The following is a 21,944-nucleotide window of genomic DNA, read 5'->3' as shown; positions in this document are numbered from 1 at the left end:
TTACGTTGTCCCAAATGCTAAGAGGACTAGTGAGTTATAACGAGGAGTGTAACGGAAATTTTTGTTGTGTTCGCAGGTTTCCCAGCGGCAGCGTACGCGGCATACGCGGCGGGCCGCGGCTATTCTGGGTACCCTAGTTTCGGATTACCCTACCCGACAGGTAACCACCTTAGCCTTAACCACCTTAACCACCACAATGCGGCCCACATCGCGCCCCTGAACTTGAACTTGAACCTCATACAGGCGCAACCCGCGCCCCATCATAACCCGCCCACTCCGACACCGCTATTTTACCATCCCAATCTGGACCTCTACAACGCCATGCCTCTGTGAACTAACTCACTGATTAACGATACCGATAACGAGCTGTGCGCGCACTCTAACCCATCGCTATACGCTAACTGACTTGCTGTCGCTTGGTCCATCCGATCCCATCGCGGCGAGAGAGCGTGTTGCGAAATCAACGCGAAAATCAACAAGGTGAGAGATAGCCCCCATATTCCCGAGAGTGATTCGGGCGGTTTGAAAGCAAAGACACGCGTGCAGTACTTGAGTATCCCTAGCTGAGGATCCTCCGCAGAGACGTACATTAAACTTTCGCGAGGGCAAAGCGACTCTCCGTTCCGGGATTCACGAGTTCTCGAACTGGACGATGCGACGACGCGACGACGCGACGTCCGGAACGCAAGCAGGTTTCGCCGAACGTGCATTGCTATTTGCACGAAAAATAGCAGGAATGGATGACGAGAGATTCTTTAAAGCATGATTTCTCTTTAAAACCGGGAGAGTTAGTTCTGATTTTACAAAGTTTTTGCAGCTCTCGATAGCGAGAGAGAGCTACGATAGAATAGACGAAGAGAAAACAGGGAAAATGTTGAGCCATGAGAAACTTCGCCTAGTTACAGGATATTCGGAGATAAATTATTAATATCTAGCAGAGAGAGAGTGTCAGCTCGGCCGACACGACGGCTGGCTCGGCTGCGATATCGACTCGCTTCTCTTTGAAAAAGTTTCTACATTATTGGAGTACTTATTCGATATCTGTCGCAGTGTTGGTTTCGCGTATTTTTTTAACGAGAACACTATCAAGCGGCAGTCAGCGATGAGAATCGTACAAATTGATAAATAATTACTATATCAAAGTTATATCACATCGTTTTAAGGCTTAAGGGCATCAAGAAAAGATTTGTTAGCTTCAATATTAACATCTCGTTTCATATTCTCTTATATTCTCTTTATATTTCTATATTCATCTTTGTATTAATTAATAGAATATTCGACAGATTTTATGACGACTATTTTATTATACAATACAATACATTACTTTTTTACTATATTTTGAAATAATATTTTTTAAAGAAACAATGGATTCCAAAGGATATAAATAATCTATTCTCTTTCTCGTTCTGCGGTAGACAATAAATCATCGAGTGTTTGCGAAAAAGTGTGTTGTGCTACCCGTGGATTCGGAATTTATTGAGCTGTTATAGCTACGGTGCACTATTGATTCTCCCTTGCGGTGGGTATCATTTTTAAAGAATTCAAAATCTCAAAATATTGATATGTATATATGAATGAGAATATGTAGGTATAGAAGGAAAAAAATGTGCATAGATTACGCCGGGTGCAAAATGCCTCGTGAAAGTATTCGAACGATTTTATTCGATTTAATATAGGCGTATTACCGTTTGAATACTTTGGTAAGCCACTATATGTGAAATCAATCATTCCTTTCAATAACGAATATATCCCAATAGCAATCTCAATAAAAGCAAATATCCAATCAATGTCCGAATTCATCAGTAAATACCACTAAATATTGAAATAGCCGATAAAAGTTATCAGAGGAATACTTTTACTTTTACAGCGTTTATTAGCCAAAATTGTGTAGGGAGAGCGTACAGTAAAACCAATATTATATATATTTTGTAAACACACATCGATATTTTGAAAATCGATGATGTCACCAAAATTGAGTTCAAACTGTTCAAAGCTGTTTGGCGCGGTCAACGGATCGTGAAATCGATCGCGATATAAAATGTGTGGAGCGGGGTAAAATGTCATTGTTGATATCTGGCAAGGGTAACAAGTACGTATCGATTGACAATGATACGCGAGGGACCGCATCGCGGTCCACTTTAATATATACACACACAACACATGTAAATACACACACACACACACGCGCGCATTCTGCTATTGAGATACACATGGCTGCAGCGACTAATAGAGTATCTACATACGTAAAATGAGCACGTCCATCTTTCGACATCGATTTGTTGAAATCGAAGGGATGATAGTTCATGGGCGAACCTTTCAAAGTCGAGTCTTCTTCATAATGTATTTGCGAAATGAACACAGATTGCATTTAATTACGTTCGAGGAAAATGCATCTCTTTTCTATCACAATTCGATATGACGATTGCCTATCCTAAAGCTCGATGAACAGAATTAAAGGATAGTAAGTTTGTATCTTTCTCCCTCATGAATTATCAATCTCTTATCCGTCTATTTCGATTTGTTTCTGTAAACTTTCCTTTTAAAACAATTAAATTGTTATCTGTATTTTTACTGATATTTATTTGTTATTACGTCGTAAATTTTGTTATTTGATTTTGATTGATTATATTATATAAAATTTGAAACACACAAGGCAGCAGTTCAAATATATTGAATGTAATATATATAAATATGAGTTTAATAATATTGAAACTTCACTACGCAGCCAAACCAAATAGTTAAAATGAAAACCAGATAAAACCATATAAAAAACCATACCACCGTTTTAAAAGTTAAAATGAAAACTAGCATAAAATCTTGTAAAAAAAAAACCATGACGTTTTCATCGATATTTTCAAAAACATATTCTATGTTTTATTTTTTTCAAGTTTACGATAAAAAATATTATTTATACAAAAGAATTATTTCTTTTATAAAAACCTCAGTTTTGTCAACAATTGCATCTTAAATTAATTTTCAATGGATTTATTATTAAGTAAAATATCATTATCATTCTCCTCTTTCAAAACTTTCTACATACTTAGATACCATTTTTAACAATATCCTTTATCTGCTCTTCTGATATAAACTATTATGTAAAACTTATATAACTATAATGCTTTTAAGACATTTCCTCACTTTTCTTAACATGTATTATTGCATATTTGATCACTCGTGTGTTACGTTTGCTTGCTTTCGTTATTTTTCGGTAAATGTGCGTACATTTTATTCCGCGAAAAGCAATTGCAATCAAAACTATGTACCCTTCCATCCCACGTAATTTTAATCCTTCCACGTGGCTTGCTGGTTCTCATGTCAAGCATGTAAAGCAATAATGACGCGTCACGTCGTTAACGTCGGACAAACTGCGATCGGTGCCCCGTCGCGATCGAAATTAATTAGCGAAATTAATTGAAGATAATGTCAGCCAACAATATCGCTTCAGATTTGCTTCAGAAAACGCTTAAAAAAGGAAATGCGATTCCTATTGTCTTAAGAAATTGAGATCTACGTACATCGATTCCTAGAACAATATATGGGTGGGAAGAGAATTCATAAATAATGTATAATGTTTTTCGGACGTTGGCCCATCCCTCAAAAAACCTGTCCTCCCCCATTTCTCCTACTATTTCCTTTTTCGATCCGATCCTCGCTTTCCTCCAGGGATGTGCTCGATACTCCCAGAATCGTTTCCAATTTTCCTCGACACCCTCTACTTAACGCATTTGAATAACATTTCGGGATCACCCCCGCGGCTACCTTTCCATCCTCTTCGCTCGTTCCCGATCTCCTAGCCTGGTTTGTGTTTCTTATTGCGTACAGTTCACGAGGCATGGTGGTAGAAGGAAAAGTGGATATCATCCGCGATGATTGATCGCCATAAAGAATTCTTCGTCACCCTCGTTCCTCACTCCGACTCCCTCAATGTATTTCCAATGTCCGAAAAACATTTGTCGGTTAAGCCACCCTCTTCGCAAATATGGGAACGGGGCGATCTTCCATGTGAGGTAGGAACGTGGGTTAAGAAAGATATTTCTAGGTAAGATCGACGTATACATTCGTGAAGAACTTCAGGGAAGAAGATCTTAAGTTCGAACATGTGTTGTGTGTGTGTGTGTGTGTGTGTGTGTGTGTTCCCGAACTGCAAATATTCCGCTGCTTCAAGAGAAGTCAAACGGCGACCGTGATTTAACGATTGTCACTAGACATTCACCTTCATGTTACGAAAGCGCCAAACGAGATCGTTTCACGATGCAAACTACATTTGTGAACCGTTTCATATATTTCGTATATTGTCAAATAAAGACAAATCTTTCTCGATAAATTACGAATGAAGGGGCAAACATACGAAAGATGTTTCTATGCAAAATCGCATCATTCTTACAAAATCATTATTTCCTATTATATTATATCAGTCATATGAGATATTAAATTTCTTAACTTTACGAAAATTAAAGAGAAAATTATCTTTTTTTATTATATATTAATTTTTATAAACTATCTTTCTTTGTTGACATTGTTTATGTTAATGGAAAAACGAAATATTATTGTATATTTTATATGTTGGATTAAATTGGAGTAAATTGAATTTGATATTTGATTCTTATACGCCCTTCCTACAATAATTTCAATTGTTTCGCACATTAAGAATTCTTTGTCCTTTGTTAATTTAAAACGTTTTTATTTTAGTGTAATAGCTTTTCAAAGCTATTACAACTTTTTAGCTATTACAACTTATGTTTTACGAAAAATATACGCTTGAAATATATATTGTATTTAAATATGAATACATCAGAGGGATACGTTGCATGAATGAATAGTATATCAATGCTAAACGATGCTTACATGAATGTATGTGACATTGTTGTAATAGTGATAACTGAATTCCGAATATGATAATACCAAAATTACCAGCAAATTGTCACACAAATCTGATCCTCTCGTCTGCCCCTTCGATTCATGTTTTCCGATTCAAGATGGATGAGATGTTTAGTGCGTCAGCATAACATTATACAGCAAATTCGCTCTATTAGTTACACTGCAAGTTTCAGTAGAGCGACGTGGTCTGTGCATTAAATATTGACGTGAAATCAGTGAGTTTCAATTACATTTAAATCAACGAATACGCTTTCATTCACAAGTTAATCAATCAAAGAAAATTTACATGAAATATTATCAATAAATGCAAAAGTTAATTGATTGAATTCATACAAATTTTCCAGTATTTGAGAATATGTAACGTATAAATAACAATTAGTTTTTCAACTTTTACAACTCAAAAACTTCTTCTTTTCGTCAACAATTCTATCAATGTTTACATAGTCTCTGCTAAAATTTTCTCAATGCAGTGAGTAATTTCGATATACAATAAATATAGAATATTTCTTTGTCTCTCAATGTAGCGAAGAAATGAGGAGCACCGCTCTCGCAGTTTGTCCGATGATATATCAGTTTATTATAAAGCGAGGCACACTTTATATTTAACATTTTTTAATACAATAATATGTTTAATCGTTAAATCAATGAAAACAAGCGACGTGAGAGGGTAACGACGGGTAATCGCAAAACAGTAACTTGAGAGATCAGCAGAAAAGAGAATAGGGAGTTTTTGCAATAATGTGAATTCAGATACGGTGAACGCTAAAATCATGTTATCCTTTTCTTAATTAATTGTTAAGAAGAATATAACCTGATCTTAGCGTTCTGGATAAACGGTATTACAAAAACTTCCTAATAATGACTTAACGGAATGAAGGTGATAGTATCGGGGACTTTGGGACTACCTTTTTTTTATCTATTCCGTGAAGTGTACTGTAATTCTCTAAGAAAAAAATATAACTGAAAATACTGTGTGGGTTTCGACTAAACCCCAGCAGGGGTTTAGTTAAATCGAATGGTGACGTTAAGAGGGAGAAAAGCGCTTAATTCTCAAATGATGCGAGAGTCATCTGGGAAAAGATAAAAGAAAGGAGGAAACACGGAGAGAGGGAGATAACGAGGGGTAAATGTACCGACCTGTCGCTCTTGTGATACGCGCTAATAACTGCCCCGGTTGGCTAGATTTCCTCGGTCCATTCGTGGAACGATAGTAAAGGACCGAATCCTTTTAGCCCGTGTGACCGTCTTTCTTACGAGAAAATAACAAGCTGCAACGTCTCCATATTTTTCCCGGGATAACGCCGCTTGAGTAGACAGCGTAACGACGACGACGATAAGAACGACGACGATTTCCTCTTAGAATGCAAACGCAATAACGAGCTTCTTCTCTTCCTTGCCTAAAGAAAGGGGGGAGGGTTAGTTCCTAACGCCTCATTGGACATCAGTCGATTTTTCAGACTTCAGAGACACTCGAAAGGGACACTTCTTTTCTTTTCGGCTGCTTGCCGGCGTGCACAGACTTCGCAAATATATCGGACTTTCTTTCTGTCCGCCGTTTTTTTCTCGACGGATCGATTCGTGCGAGAATCTATTCTGTATAAAGACCGATTCGGGGTTATCCCGAATCTGGTCGGTAAATCAGTTAGATTATTCGAATAGTAGAATATCGGGGAAAAGGAAGAGAGCTCCATCGCATAAAAGATAAAACTGACGCATACATTGTGTTGACAAGAATATTTTGTTATTCACTTATTGTGCAATTGGCATCAACATTCTTCTAATTGTTCTTTCAGATTTTTGTCCGTTCAGATTTTTTTATTATTCTTTCTTTTAATTTTACATCATCAGATTGTACAAATAAATAATATATAGAGTGGACGAAAAAAATTAACAGAAGAAAACAGGAACTTACCTATTAGAATGTTAAAATAATCTCATTCTTTTGCTTTTAATATGCATTATTGCAGACATAATGAAATATTAAAAATTTTGTTTTAGATAATTTAAATACATAATGATAATGTTTAATTATAACGGTTATTTTAAATATTACATATTGAACAATCGTGTACTGTTATTTTTGATCAACTCATTATTATTCAACGAAGTTAGAATATTATTAAAATATTAATTTGGGAGAAATATAATAGATGCTTTTAAAATATGATATTCTAATTACAATTATTTTAGAAGATTTTAATTTTAAACAACATGTTAAATAATAATTATGAAAATACTTATGGAAATACTAATCCAGTTTTATTACTGTTAGTTTATGTCATTAATTATCATGTTATTCTATTATATATACGTATTTATTAACATTCCGAAAAATGCTCTTCCACACTCGATATATCCCTTATTCATATTCGATTAAAGAACGAGGGCGAAAAGAAAAAAAAAATAAGAAAAAAAGGGAAGAGTTTTACGCGCTCGCGATTCGCGTATATACACGCAAATCGAAACTCGGTCCTTTCATCGGAGAGCTGAGGAAGGGTGGGCGGGCAGCTGCGGCGAAGCGGAAGGGTTGTTCGTGAAGCGGGGGTGGGAAGAGGATGGCAGAGGCGCACCGTCGTATTTCACAGTCATTACCGTAATGTGTTACCGTGCGCGCTCGTTGCGCCACGCAATAAATCGTCGGTTACCGTTACTATGGCCGTTACTATGGTAAGGGGATAGGAGGGGTTGCAAGAGGGAGATGAACACGAGGGGGGTTATTGTGGAACCTCAACCCGCCACCGTGCCAGTGCGTTTCTGCTAACCGTTCGCAACTGCACGATCGCGACCTCCTTTCCGATTCTTTGCACTTGAATCTTCCTTGCTTTTTGCATCCTTTTTATCGCGCAGGATAGTTTAACCTTTCTAGAGATAAACCTTTCCAAATAGTTTAAACATTCTAGATAATATACGTTGAGTATTGAAACATTTCTATTTATTATACTAAATAACACCTACGGTTTTTTTTTCCTTATATTAGATATCTAATCTCTAAGAAATTATCAAGAATAATTTGAAAGTTATCTAACATGAATTAACACATAAATTAATAACATTTACTGTATCCATAATCAATAACTTTATATTTATTATTTTAATAAAAAAATGTTTAATAAAAAAGGCATGTCGATTATTTTAGAATCTGAAAATAATTTATAAATATTCGCGTTACATTTATAATTAATTGTTTTCTTTTATGCCAAAATTATATAAAAGAGACCTAATTTTTATTATTTTATTTACTTGTATTTTTCTTAAATCTTTAAAAATTTCTGAAGCGTTTATTATACGTCAAACGCAGGGCAACACAAATAACAGTGTTATGTAGCATTTCTTTGTCAGGTTTCTCCGCGATCTACATTCGCCACAGCTGCATCTTTTTCATTTTCTCTGCCGGCAATATCTAGAAACATCGCGGCATAGAGTTCAGAATGCAAACAACAGCGCGATTGCTCCGAATACTCGCGAATTAATATCGCGACAAGCTCGATTCGCGCCACTTTCAAGTTTCGAGAGCGCGCCACATCGCGTCGTTACGTTCTGCCGCGCGTTGCGGTGTGTGACGGATTTTTTTTTCCCCTTTTTATTTCCGTTTTTGCGCGCCTGGCCTTTGTTTCGTCCCATTGACGACAATGCACATAACTCCCGCGCTTTCCGCTTTCTCTCTTCCGTCGTTTCCGCGTTTCGGTCTTTGTTTGACGCGAGCGGACGATTCGTTTCCATTCGCGAGTTCAAGCCACGAGTAGAAGCCGCCGGAAATAAAACGAGGCAAACGGGAGAGAGTCAAAGAAAGGAATGATTTGAATTTCGATTATTCCTGCAGCAGTTTCCTCGCGGACACGCTCGCGAATCGATAACGGCTTGTCTTAAATCTCACTATGAAAGAGTCATAGACCCAGTGTAACAGCATTTTGCGCGTACAGAAACACGACTAACAGGAAGCAATGCGAAAAAAAGAAGATACACCCTGCTGTCATATTTAAATGTAAATTTACGGTGTTCATTGACTGTGAATATCTTATCAATTACAATTTTCCAATTTCAACGAAGATTCATTCACATTTTTCTTTCCATCCATTTTTCTTTCCTATGTTGTTACACGCAAATATATTTGTGTGCAATTACCAATTATAAAAACATCTAGCCGAGCGAAAAGAATATAATACTGAATAAACGATATTGGAATGAACAGTACTTTAATTTGTTCAAATGGATGGTGGATTAACGTAATTGAAACTATATAAATTCCAATATGATACGAATTTATAGATCGATGAGAATAAATCTAATTAAATTCCTATATTTGATTAAAGCAGGATCTTAATGCTTAAATATTTCTTGTGTGAATTTATATATGTATATACATATCTGATTCTACACATAAGTTCCAAGTATTGCAAACACAAGAATTTTTGCAACGAAATGTTTGCATTGCCGCTATGAGATGGGGATGATTCGATGGATCGCAGAATTAATACTTGATCTTTTCGACCGTGCGATGTCAAGCGCGAAAAGCTCTCTCCTTCTACATTTGTCGACAAGAGATGTATTTTCTATGGGTCCCACTATATATCGTCGTGTGTACATCTCGCTATACTATACATATATATATATATATATATATATATATATATATAGTATACATATATACCTGTTGTAAATCATTGTACATATCGTTTGTAGCGCGAACGGCGAGGCTAAGGTAATACGTTATAGCTTAAGGAAAACCTCGACTCCACGCTAAGAATTCCAAATATCCGAAGCTTATATATAACGCCGTTTCCGGAGATTTACGATATCGCCGTCATGCGAGAGACACATATAGTGTACCCGGCGGCACCTGCTCGCGTCCGGAACACAAATGCAAACTCGCCCTCGCAATGAGTTGCGTACAAACACGTGCGCGCACCCGAGACCGTTCGAGACTTCACCCCGGAAATGCATTGGGTCACGAAAGTCTCCACGTACGCCTGAAGAAGCTTCAAGAAAATGTCAAAACTGATAAAAAGTCTTGCATTTTTGAAGTATCCATTCAACAATGTGAAAGTCTTCCGGAAAACGCATTGAGCTCGAAAAAACACGTTATGCGAAATTAAAATATATATCGTTATTTTTACATTTCTGCCAACTTTTTGTCCATAAGCTCTATATATATGCGTGTACTTGCTTGTTTTATATGTAAATGGGTATTTCTTATGTGTGCGAAAGTTCTCGTGAATGTTTTATAAAATGTTTACAGTTTTGTTATTTCTATTCATATGTCATTCAATAGGCAGGAAAAGTTATTCAATTTGACAGAAGAAATTTATTATATTATCAATTTTGCATATTTTTAGAATAAGACAATTCTCCATAGAGATATGCAGAATTGAAATATTTAAATACTTGCGATACTTCCACTCTTTTAACTTGTCATAATTCTGTCACTATCTTTCTGAGTTCCTCAAATAAACAGCAGTATTGCATATACATATAATGCTGCGTATATAAATTTATTTCGTTATATATCTCGATATTTTTTTCGGGAATGTCTTGTAAATATGCGCGATTGTACAGTCATTATTCATATCACACATTATGTACACACAATATAAATAAAAGAGTAAACGATATAAATAAATATATAAATATATATGTATACAGAACGGATAATATATACGGAGCGTGAGTGATGTAAATTAATGTTGCTCATATATTTGTTAAAATGCGAGTCTTGTGAATTATTAATGAAATATCATTAGTTTCTACGATGGCGATCAGTCGCTGGTGATAAATATGGAATCGCTACGATTAATACAATTTATGCGGCACTATTCGCCGAACTGATTCCTTATGGCTCATTATTAGAATCAGAATAATCTCGCAGGAAATACATTTGCAATAGAAATGCCGCGATACCTAAAAACAAAGTTCATTAAATTATAGACCAAGAATTTGTCAAAAATTTCCATTTCAAGAATATATACATATAGATGATTTTTAATTTCAATGCAAATTTTTCACCGATATCGTTCTAATCGATTCGACCCAGGAATGTAGCAGAATTATAATCCGAGATAATGAGTCGATATTTTCGCGCGAAAATATGCTCCGACTTTTGCAATCATTTAACATAATTGAAAATTATTCTGTGGTTGATTAATTATGTTACGATGCTTATACTACAATATTTATATGAAATGAAAAAAATCGCTGTATAAAATAATATTTGCGTGGACTAATGTAATTTTTACTTTGAAAAATTCACTAGGAATTAATATCCAATATTTCATTTATTTCAATTTTGAATTATTTACCTATTGGCAAGTCATTTCGGCTGTAATGAAATCGCTTATAATTTAGCCGCTCGGAATAATCCTTCGCTGTTAACATAAATCTGCACAAATTTTGTCAGCTTGTATCGCGCTAACATGACGTATCATCTCCGTTATCATCGAAAGGTTAATCCGAGAGTGTGACCTCCGTATGTTTTCTCAAAATTGTCCAACGAATGTTTTTGTTATCGGTAGACTGTCGAAAGTCGAATTTGAATTTTTTGAAACGGCCTGTTCTCACGTGAATCGCTTGACCGGAAATTAAAAAATGTTCACAGACGCATGGCTGGCAAACTCTGTGGTCCTACGTCAAGCAAAGCGTCGCCTGCCTCTACCCCCATTCCATTAGGTACTGCCAAACACAAGATTCTAAAAAGTACGACAAATACTATACGTATTTACACACATTTGCGCACGCACGCGCACACACACACACATACATACATGCACGTACGCTTCGCGTACTGACACACACGAAATCTTCGGCAGAAGTATCTCGCGCGAAAAAGTGCTCGCCTTCCTGCAAAAGCATTCACTCTCAAGCAAACAGGAACGAAGGAACGGCAAGGAAAGAAACGGGTAAACGCGTAAATATCGAAGCAAGAGAAAGAGAGAGAAAATCTAGGACACGTTTAAAAAAATGAAATGAAATTGAGCGTCAAGATTTAATGATGATTCTTCGATGTGGAAGCCGAGTACTACCCCATCTTCTCTCTCTTTCTGTTCTTATACTTTATCTTCTTCTCATTCGCGTAGAGATAGACAGATTTCTGTATTCCTCTGTCGTTACTTTGAAAAGCATCTAAAAAATAAAGATGACTGCACATCCAAATCTGATGTTTAATGGCAAGGCTATTTATTGTATCAAAAAAAATTAATTATATCGTCAAGTCCTTATTATTTTTTGTAAAATGCAAAAGTAATCTCAGGCAAACAAAAACGCAGAAATAACAAGGAATGAAAATGTAAATATATCGAAGCAAAAAAAAAAAAGAGAGAAAATACTAAAAGATATTAATGCAATGTTAGACAATTATTGTACCATTGGAACAAAGAAACACTTTAATAAAGACGAGTAAAAAATAACAATAAATTATTTTCACGATACGTTACTCGAAAGTAAATTCAAATTCAAATATTAACAGTTGATGCAGGGAAATAATATTTCTTGATTGATTTTATTATTATAATATATTATTATATATAAATGCACGTTTTGATCAAGTTCTTTTATAAATTAATATTATTTAAAAAGTGACATTATTTAATAGTGCAAATACCAAAATATTGGAATCTCGTGATAAAAGAGCTAGCCTTGCCACTATCAATCATTGTTGCCTACCGCGAAAATATAGATATAATTAACAAGGAAATTTTGCCGAGATAATAATCTTACCCCTTCGTTATAATATATATATATGGGGGAGGGGATATAGCAGCTATAATAAATTCACACACGAAACACACGGTAATAATAGATCGATGATATAATCTGAGATAGATATCTTAATGCGGAATTACCATGAATCATAATGAGAATGCAAGCTAGATATAATGATTATACGTAAACAATTAATTATAAACGATTATTAAAAACTATGAATTTTCCCTCATGCTTTTCTAGAATGCCCCTCCTCCACTTCCTCCTCCCTATCTTTCGCCGGTCCATCATTCTTTTCCATTCACTTTAAACTTTAACGCGTTTCTCTCACGTAGATGTTGATCTCATGTAGCAGTTCAAGATGTAGCTACGTTCTATGTAATCTCTAAGCTAAACACTTTAATCGAAAACACTTAGTGTAGGACATATATATGTAGATATAACGATATAGACGTTTCCGAGTGTCTCGATTATGGCGCCTTGTTGAAGCGACGCGCATCAGAGTTACCTATACATCAATCAACATTTTATCTTGAATTTTGCTGCCAGTAAATCGGACATTACATGTGTTTTGACGAGATGATTTATAATAGTCATAAGTATACACGGCCATATAATTGTCACATTTAATTGCATAAAAATCAGATTTTAGGTAATACGAAGCAAACTAAAATAACATGTCTTTATATAATAATATGGTTCTTTATTCTCAAATCATATTTCAGAATTTGAAATAAAATAAAATAGTAATATTTGTGAGAGAAAGGAGAATTAAAGAAATTAATGTAATACAATTAGAATGCCCATGTGAGCCTCCGCGAATATTGCTGCATAAATTACATATTCCCAACGCGATAGATACAGTTTACAACCAAATATACCTACTAAAAGAACCGCAAACGTTTCGACTTTGGATTTGAGTCCTAGATTTAATATGTGAATAAAATCTTGTTAGTGATTATATATAATATTCAATATTTCAATCATAGATTTGAGAAACTTGAGAGTATTGACTTTCTAAAAGGGAAGAACAAGGGCATAATTTATCACTAATTTTTATTTTTCAAGATTAAATACTTTGGCAGCATCAGAAAATTAGATTTTTACTAGGCCATCTTATTACAATATAAATTTCCGTTAAAATAACAATAGAGCAGGAAAGATAGCTAATTGAAACAAATTGAAAAAAGGAACTTGAAGTAAATAAGTTACACGTTTTGTTAATAATCACAGCGTAGATTTGTCGATTACAAAACTATTATAGGACGATTAAAATGCATCGCACAAAAGCTTCGCGAACAAGGTGCTGTTGTCGTGGCACGTGACTATTTCTTAATCAGAAAAAAGTTACATATTGTGCTAAACGTAGAGTAAGGCATACGTCGAGTTAGGCGAAAGTGAAACGTAAGAAAAAGAGTACCGACCCTCGTAGGAGAGATTAGCATCGAGATAAGCCGCTCAAGGACCGTTGGCCATTTTGCGCTTCTTTATTATTATTATTACGCCGTTAATTCCAGGCCTTTCCGAAGTCCCGCACTTCCGTCCCTCGATAGAGCGTCGGGAAACTCCAGAAAGCAAGGACGATGCGAACACCAAACGCAATTAAATAGATTTAATACGCGCGATGATAACAGTCATAATCAGGGATTTCCATTAAAGTCCTCGTACATATTAATTTTATTCTCATTACGCGTCACGCACGCAGATTTTCATTTAATTAAATTTTCTGAATCACTCGCACGAAAATTTACTCAAAAGAAATAAAATGCAGTTAAGATTAATTAAAGATGCCTTTAAAAAAGAGGAAGGTAGATTATGCATAATGCATACGTAAATCGTAGTGACGCGGTACTTTTACGGTTCCTACCACCATTGCATGTATACATTTACCTTCATATGTATAACGAAGATTAAGAGTAATTAATTACAGCGCGGATTTATTAACGGTAAATAGGAGGAGACGCGAGCGGTGTCGTCGCACTAATTTCTTCTCCTTGCTTTCTCGGTTTCATCCTTCCTACCCCTCGCTGGCCCGCATCCCTCTGGCATTATTCCACCCATACCGCAACGTATTATACGTTCGCGAGAGCTGTGATCGAGTTTGGATTCCGTTGTGTATTCTCGAGTTGTCGTTAATGAAGGTCCTACGAACCATCTGTATGGATCGCAGGGCGAGAAAACGAATAAAGAAAAAGATGTGTGTACGAAATATATGTTACGACAAGTCTCGCGCGCATAGAAGAGAGACAAAAGGGCGACGAGCGAATTGTCCGTCCTCGTCCCTAAGACGTTATGGAGAACGCAGATTCACGAAGAGAACAGCCAGATTTACGCTCGTTCCCGCGAATTGTCTCGCTGGAATCATTTTTGCGAGTTGCCGAAACGTAAATTGTTAAAGGCTTGCATTCGCTTATCGGTTTAGCGCTGTGTTTATTGGCCGTAATGCAACCATCTAATTTTCAATTATGTTTAATCTATGTATATATGAAAATCGCATTCAATATATTATTAGGAATGTAGTGCTAAAATGTCGAAAATGTTTTAACAATTTGTGTACTGTAAAGCTCGTGTTTAATGTTGTACTAAATTAGAGATAAAAGGTTGCCTAATTTTGAGCTTTGTTTATATGTAATTATCTATCTAAATTATACCTCAGTATTGTTATTCCTCTAAGCATCAAACTATTACATCTACTGCTAAAGATCCAGTGCTTGTTTAATAATAAACAGCAGACAGTTATATCCAGTGCTAAACGCGTGATGCGAATGCATATCTTACAATTAGAGTTTATGAGCGAGACAATAAGGAGTAAGCCAAATCCAAGAGGAGACATTTATGTCCCGAGCTTATACATTTGTTAACGACACGAAATGCTTAAATAATATTATTGATACTTTTATGCGCGGCTATAGTTCGCTCACGTTAACGTCACTGTCCTGTCCGAAAACAAAAAATCTCGCGATAAGTGATATTCTTTTGTATATTTCATAAACTTCACTTTGTCTAGGTGTACATTTTCGCATAAGTAAATGTCGAAATTTTCTTTAAATTTTCTCAGAACAGCGCGGTTAACGTTACCGAGCTATGGTCCGATTGTTGCTATTCGTAAGATTGTTGTTAAATCATTATGATCGCGCGTGGATAAAAATAATACTTTGCCCGATCCCGAGAATGACTCTCACGATGCCACTTGCACTCACAGAGAAAATAATCTAACGATGCTGAAGCGCGTACCACGCAAGACTACTTGAAGAACGTCGCTATGAAATACGCGAAATTAAAAAGCAATTGGAGAATGTCTGAAATATGAGAAAATATACCGTCCAAGATAATATAATGTTGTGAGAGCAGAAAGGTGCAGTTCCGAAGCCGATTGACTCGCGGGTTACGCTTGGGATTGAAATTAAAACGTCAATTAAGGGTTAGGAAATGGGAGAAGTTCAATAAATATTCATTTTGTTTTTAAACAACAAACTTCTAACGCGTTCATTAATCCTTAAGTACCAGAATAAAAATTATGATATTTTTACTGAAATATGTAACATTTTTGTGACTATTATTTAATACATATAAGAATGTTCCTTAATATTTTTCCTCTAACATTTATTTATAACGATTCTCACATAACTTTTTAATCTAAGAATTGTCATACAAAAGCATATTTAAGAACAATTTTTTAGATATTTTAATACAAAAAGCGAAAATCCAACAGAATGCAAGACAATGAAACTTGAATTACATAAGACTCTATTATGGTACTTATGGATTAACGATTGGTAAAAATACTGGTATTCAGTGAGCTCATTTTATAATCGCACACTTAGAATATTTGTACTTTGTAAAATTCACACAAACGGATGTATTTTTTTAAGTTATTATTACCGTATAAATGAGATTTTTACAAGTTGTTCAGAAAATCTCTTCAAGTTTTCTTGCACGCGAAAATCGTCTTATTCGACAATCGCCAATCTTTCTTAATGCATAAGATTTCGAACGGTGTAGAATGAAACATGCTTCCGACGATGCTTCTTTCCTCGGCTTGCGCTATACGCGCCTTAAGAGAAAACACACTTGTGAAAGTAATTAATTTAACAGGCGATCGATGAGGGCTCGGACGATTAATTATATTACCAACGATAAGTAACGATGAGTAAGAAGGTGACGAAGAGAGAACTTGCAGCCGCGAAAGTTTTGTAATTGTCTCGTGGGTACTCAATAACGTAACACTTGATGCCCGTCAAAGATCGCTCTGGAACTGAATGACAGAGTGAGTTCACTTACGCACGCGCGTATATACATATTAACACCACTATGTAACGATTCTCTCTGGAGCTCTATTATTATAACGACTAAGAATTATGAATAGTAAATGTCTGTAACAAATAAAAAGTACCACGCAATGAACGAAAAAACACAAGACAGAATTTCTCGATACTATATGTGCTGGAAGAAGGAAAAAAGATAAAACAAATGCACCTCTTCTCTTAACGAGGATACTCTTACTATCTTTCTTGTAGCACAACCAATGATATATAACATGCTTTAATTTGAGTCTCTACTATGAGCTAGGTGTCACCTCACATAGATCAGTACAATTTGATTTATAATTTCATGAGAAACAGTTGATGTAATATCTCTAATACATAAGACGTTCTTTCAAATTTCAAAAATTAATTAAATCAGATATTATTTATATATGGTATATTGAAGTTCAACTTCAAAATAATATATATTCTGACATTTAAGTAATATGCTTCTAAATACAATTTGAAGCCAAAGCTTCAAATTGAGGGGATGGGCGGAATAAAGGCCTAATTACAAAGTCTTGATATTAATAAAAACTAAAATAAATAACGCTATTTTTTTACTATACACAAATGGATACAATATCAAATGAATTTATGTAATGTTTTTAAGAAGTTACTTGTTATAATATTTTTCTATTACAATCAATAATACATGAAAAAGCTATTGTTCGAAATTGTCGAAAAAAAGGCCTAAGTAGATTTATACCTTTATTCCGCCCATCCCCTCAATTAAGGGTGCACATGTGAAGGAAACTTGTGGTAATGAAAAGACCCAATCTCTTTCTCTCTCTCTCTCTCTCTCTCTCTCTCTCTCTCTCTCTCTCTCCCCTCTCCTCTTTCTCTTTCTATTGACATCGTGTACCTTATAGATAATAGGACATTTGAAAAAATTGAAATATCACAAGTACGAAGTACTTTATCTAGAAGCATAATGTGGAATATACGGTGCTGAATTAAGTGTGTTGTATACCCAGAGAAAAATTATTTAAATTAAAGGAATCGTCTTCTTTCATTGATTTTTTTTAAGTTGAAGTGAAAATGCCTTTGAGAAAAATAAAAATTTACTTGATTTTAAGAAACATTCAAAAGAATTTATTTGATTTTAAAAAATAACTACTTGATTTTAATTATGGTTAAAGAAACTTTTCTTTAACCATATAACAATGCACACCTTTCTTTGATTCAAACAAATTTGTTTTTTAATCGAAAATTTTTTTTCTGGGTATAAGACATAAATTATATAAATAAAAAAGCAAAAAAGATTTATGTACAGAGAATCTTGAGAATCTAGTATAGAGAACTTTCTTCATATTTATAAAATGCTATTAAAACAGCAATTGCAGATGTTTATGTAGCGGTAATTTTAATATGCATATGTACATATTTGTATTTCTCATTTAATTATAGACCGTAGGCGCATCGTGTACACAATCACGAACTTTTTTATTTATTAATATAATTCATTCAATTTGTACATATATATTTCTATACTTGATATATTTTTATATTCGCAATTAATTTTAAAAAAGATTGAAGTGTTAGATTTTTTCGAAAAATTAAAAAATTATAAGAATAAGCAAAAGAATAAACATTTTTGCTACATTTATAGACATCTACATTTATAGATTTCATTATAAAAGATATCTATTTTTTCATATATAACGTAATTTCACATAATGACGCAAAGAAAACTTGAATTTGATTACGAGTTTTGTACGAAACTTAATCCAGCATCAAATTGTCCAATTATCAATAGATGATACAATTATCTTAGTATGATTGACGGACATTTCTATATCATGTAAGATCGGTGATGTCTCTTGTTGGGTAGGAGCGGTCGTGTACCGCGCAGTGGGGCCAAGGGTAGGCCGAGTGTCCGTGAGCCCCAGCGGGGGTTGCACCGGTAAGCTTCAACCCCAAAGTGCCAGGTTGTTCCACCAAGTTCTCGTGTTCTCGCTCGTGTTGACGGTAACCGTAATCCGTAGTACGTAGTACATACCCAGATTCCACATACACGTTCACGTATTGCACAAACACATACGTACTCATTGTCAGTTCACTGTAAACACTATACTCAACATCGCTATACGTATCAAAACTTTTTTCGTACATAAGAATCGTGAATGAATTTGAAAATTTATAATGTCTAATGTTCTACTGTTGTTATTTTAGAAAATTTTTAAAATTATTTATGAGAAAAATTTAATAATAAGTTATAATGATATACTATCGAAAGTTGAAATTCGAAAGATATTTTCTTGATTCTAAAATATATTTCTAATATTATTATTTTTGTTACTACGTTCTCAACTGATGATATTCGTAACAACCGGATATTTTGTCTGCTTTTGATAATGATGAATCCTTAAATTATATATTTAAAATTCAGTATTCGAATTCTTACTTTTGCTAAAATTGTTATGAAAATTCATTACTCATTGGCGGTATTTATACATTGATAGCTTGTATTTATTTAATGATTAACGAATTAATTATTCAAAACATATAAATCAACACTTTCTTAATCTGGATCCAAACCAAGTAGACGATAGCGAACAGACACGAATGAATAACTTGTTTCAATGAATGCAAACAGTGCCAGCAGTACAGTATTGAAACAAACTGTTTATTCATGTTTATTCGTACTCGCTTGCTTGGTCTGAATTCAATTTCACATCACTATCATTCTCATACATTACTTAATGCTGATTGAATACGAGACATTGTTGCTATCTAGTTACTTTAGGTACCCATAGTTCGAGTATTGTCACCGATAGTGTTTATTATTGGTTGAACTCTTTTCGTATATAAATATACATATGTATATTCTATATATCTATTTTTATGGAATGCTTAGGAAACAGAAAATCGTATATTAGTTGTGCATCCGTTGTTCGTTGTATCGTCTACGCGATCTGTATTTGTCTCGTTCGTCTTTCTCACCACGTGCGATTTTAAAAACCGATCGATTCACATACGAATGTCATCTTTTTCTTTCTCTCTCGTGTTCGCGGCGAAAATATAGGATACGTATTATTAAAATATCCGCGTCGTCCTACTTCCTTTATGTCAATTTAACGTATACTTTATCTATAAAAATCGTTGCAAAAATTCATCTCGATCTCTATTTACATTTGTATATGAAATTCAAAGAACCTTATCAATTCTGTAATTGGTACAAAATCTATGGCAATTAACAATTTATTAGTTCCATCATTATAGACGTGTTCTATCATATTAAAATAAATCTGCGTATATATAGAGGTCGCGTAATGTGATATATGTGCAGTGTATCGTTACGTTAATATTACGTTATACTTTCCACTAAATTGGGAATCGGATGATCGGTGCTTTCAACGAACAGGCGATTAAAATGAATTAATATGATCGCCCGATAACCAGTTTTATCGTCACAAAAAATGACCGCCGCGCCATATCGTGTAACGGCATGAGATATTTTATTGCGTTACAATTTCATTAAGGGAATAATTGGTTCTTCAATCGACGTAATAATACGATTGGCAAAGGGTAAGTATCGAAGAAGCGATGTAAATCACAGCCTTATACGATTTCGCTGCAGCAGTAAAAGTTTGAATTAGTTTCTTGCCTCTACCTCGAGTTTGGTTTGTTCTTCTTACATTTGTTACTACGTATCTATGTTTTCAAATCTGCTTTGAAGCCGCTCTTAATCGCTATTTTACACGCCAAAAGAAAGTTGATTTTTTTTACAACCTAATTCGCTTCTTCGATAACTCTACCGTAAAACAATTCTAACTACGGTAAAAGACATGCCTATATAGAGAGAAATGTTAATATTTAACCATGACTTGTTAATAAAATGTTTCTCGGAACAAATTTCTTTTCTTATGTAGCTTGATTGCAGGGAAAATTACTGTATCAAAAACAATTTGCTTTCATCAACAATCAACTGATTATTTAATTTTACTTAACTTCGAAAAAAACTTTATGATATTCATACGATTCTGAGTCATAAATATGTATTGAAGCTATTTTCAGAAATATGTGTCAAGTTATTCAATGGAATATTGATAGAGTTATTCGGTAGATATAATACCGTGCTGTATCGCATATATTTCTCGGGGCATTCCGTATATATAATCTGTCGTACAAACAAATGGCGAATTGCAATTCTGTATTTCAAAAATAGAATCAGTGCACATATTGCTCAACTCAGAAACACCTAGATACTCATATAACAAATACAAAAAAATTGATAACACATCACGATATTCTCGTATTTACCGCATGAATACGTATCGAGATAATCTCTGATCGGTCAGACGTCTTTCAATATATATTTATATATACATATAAATATACGTTTAGTGTTTAGAATAGTCTAACAAGTAACGAGAGCCATTTTGATTTCTACGTATACGTATATACGTTTAAATTCCATATATCGTACTGGTGTTGGATGGCTGCCTAGCTCATAGTATACATAGTTATATCCAAATCTTCCATCGTTCTATTATCCATATGAGTACTCGAGCCTAACATTAGTTTTCACTAGAACTTAGCCTGATGTCTATAGGTCTGTTTGAAAGAGTGTGTTACGGGAGATTTGTGTACATAACACGTCGCATGACAAAAGGACTATAGATTCTTTCTTAACCTTAATGTTCCGCGGAAAGGATTCTCTTTAAAGTAAAAACGAAGTCGCGGCCGGTCACAAAATGCCGAAAAACTCAACTTACAGAGCTTGCTTTAAAGCTATCGATACTCGATACTTTAGCTCGTATTTTCGTGCGGTATTTAACGTTAAACGAGGTCATCAGATTCTCATCTCACGCTGACATTAAAGGTGATCTTTATATTAGACAATTGATTCAGGACTAGACTGTTATAGTTAAGAGAATACGAACCTTTTTACTAATCAAAGAAATAAATGTATATATTCATATCTTTTTGAGCATTCTATTCTTATGAATATTTATCACTCTTTGACTGTTGACCGCTACTTTGCGCGCCGGTTGGAGCAACGCTTGCATGTATCCAAACTGGTTGTATGTAGTTCTAGTGAAAACTGAAATCAGTCTCGTAAAA

General features: G+C 34.6%; 1 protein-coding gene across 7 annotated transcripts in view; it reads left to right on the top strand.

Annotated features, from left to right (window-relative positions):
- Positions 1-21,944, top strand: part of Rbp6 (RNA-binding protein 6) — a 748,725-nt gene that overhangs the window by 704,938 nt on the left and 21,843 nt on the right. For all 7 annotated transcript variants that reach the window (XM_087403540.1, XM_087403538.1, XM_087403543.1 and 4 more), the window contains one exon: positions 77-160. In XM_087403540.1, the coding sequence (XP_087259666.1) occupies positions 77-160 (84 nt within the window). The remainder of the gene's footprint in view (positions 1-76; positions 161-21,944) is intronic.

Source organism: Acromyrmex echinatior, chromosome 2, assembly GCF_024713525.1.
Source record: "Acromyrmex echinatior isolate Ae372 chromosome 2, ASM2471352v2, whole genome shotgun sequence".
Classification (NCBI taxonomy): domain Eukaryota; kingdom Metazoa; phylum Arthropoda; class Insecta; order Hymenoptera; family Formicidae; genus Acromyrmex; species Acromyrmex echinatior.
The sequence above is the reverse complement of the archived record's forward strand: the minus strand, read 5'-3'. Positions and strand labels throughout refer to the sequence as shown.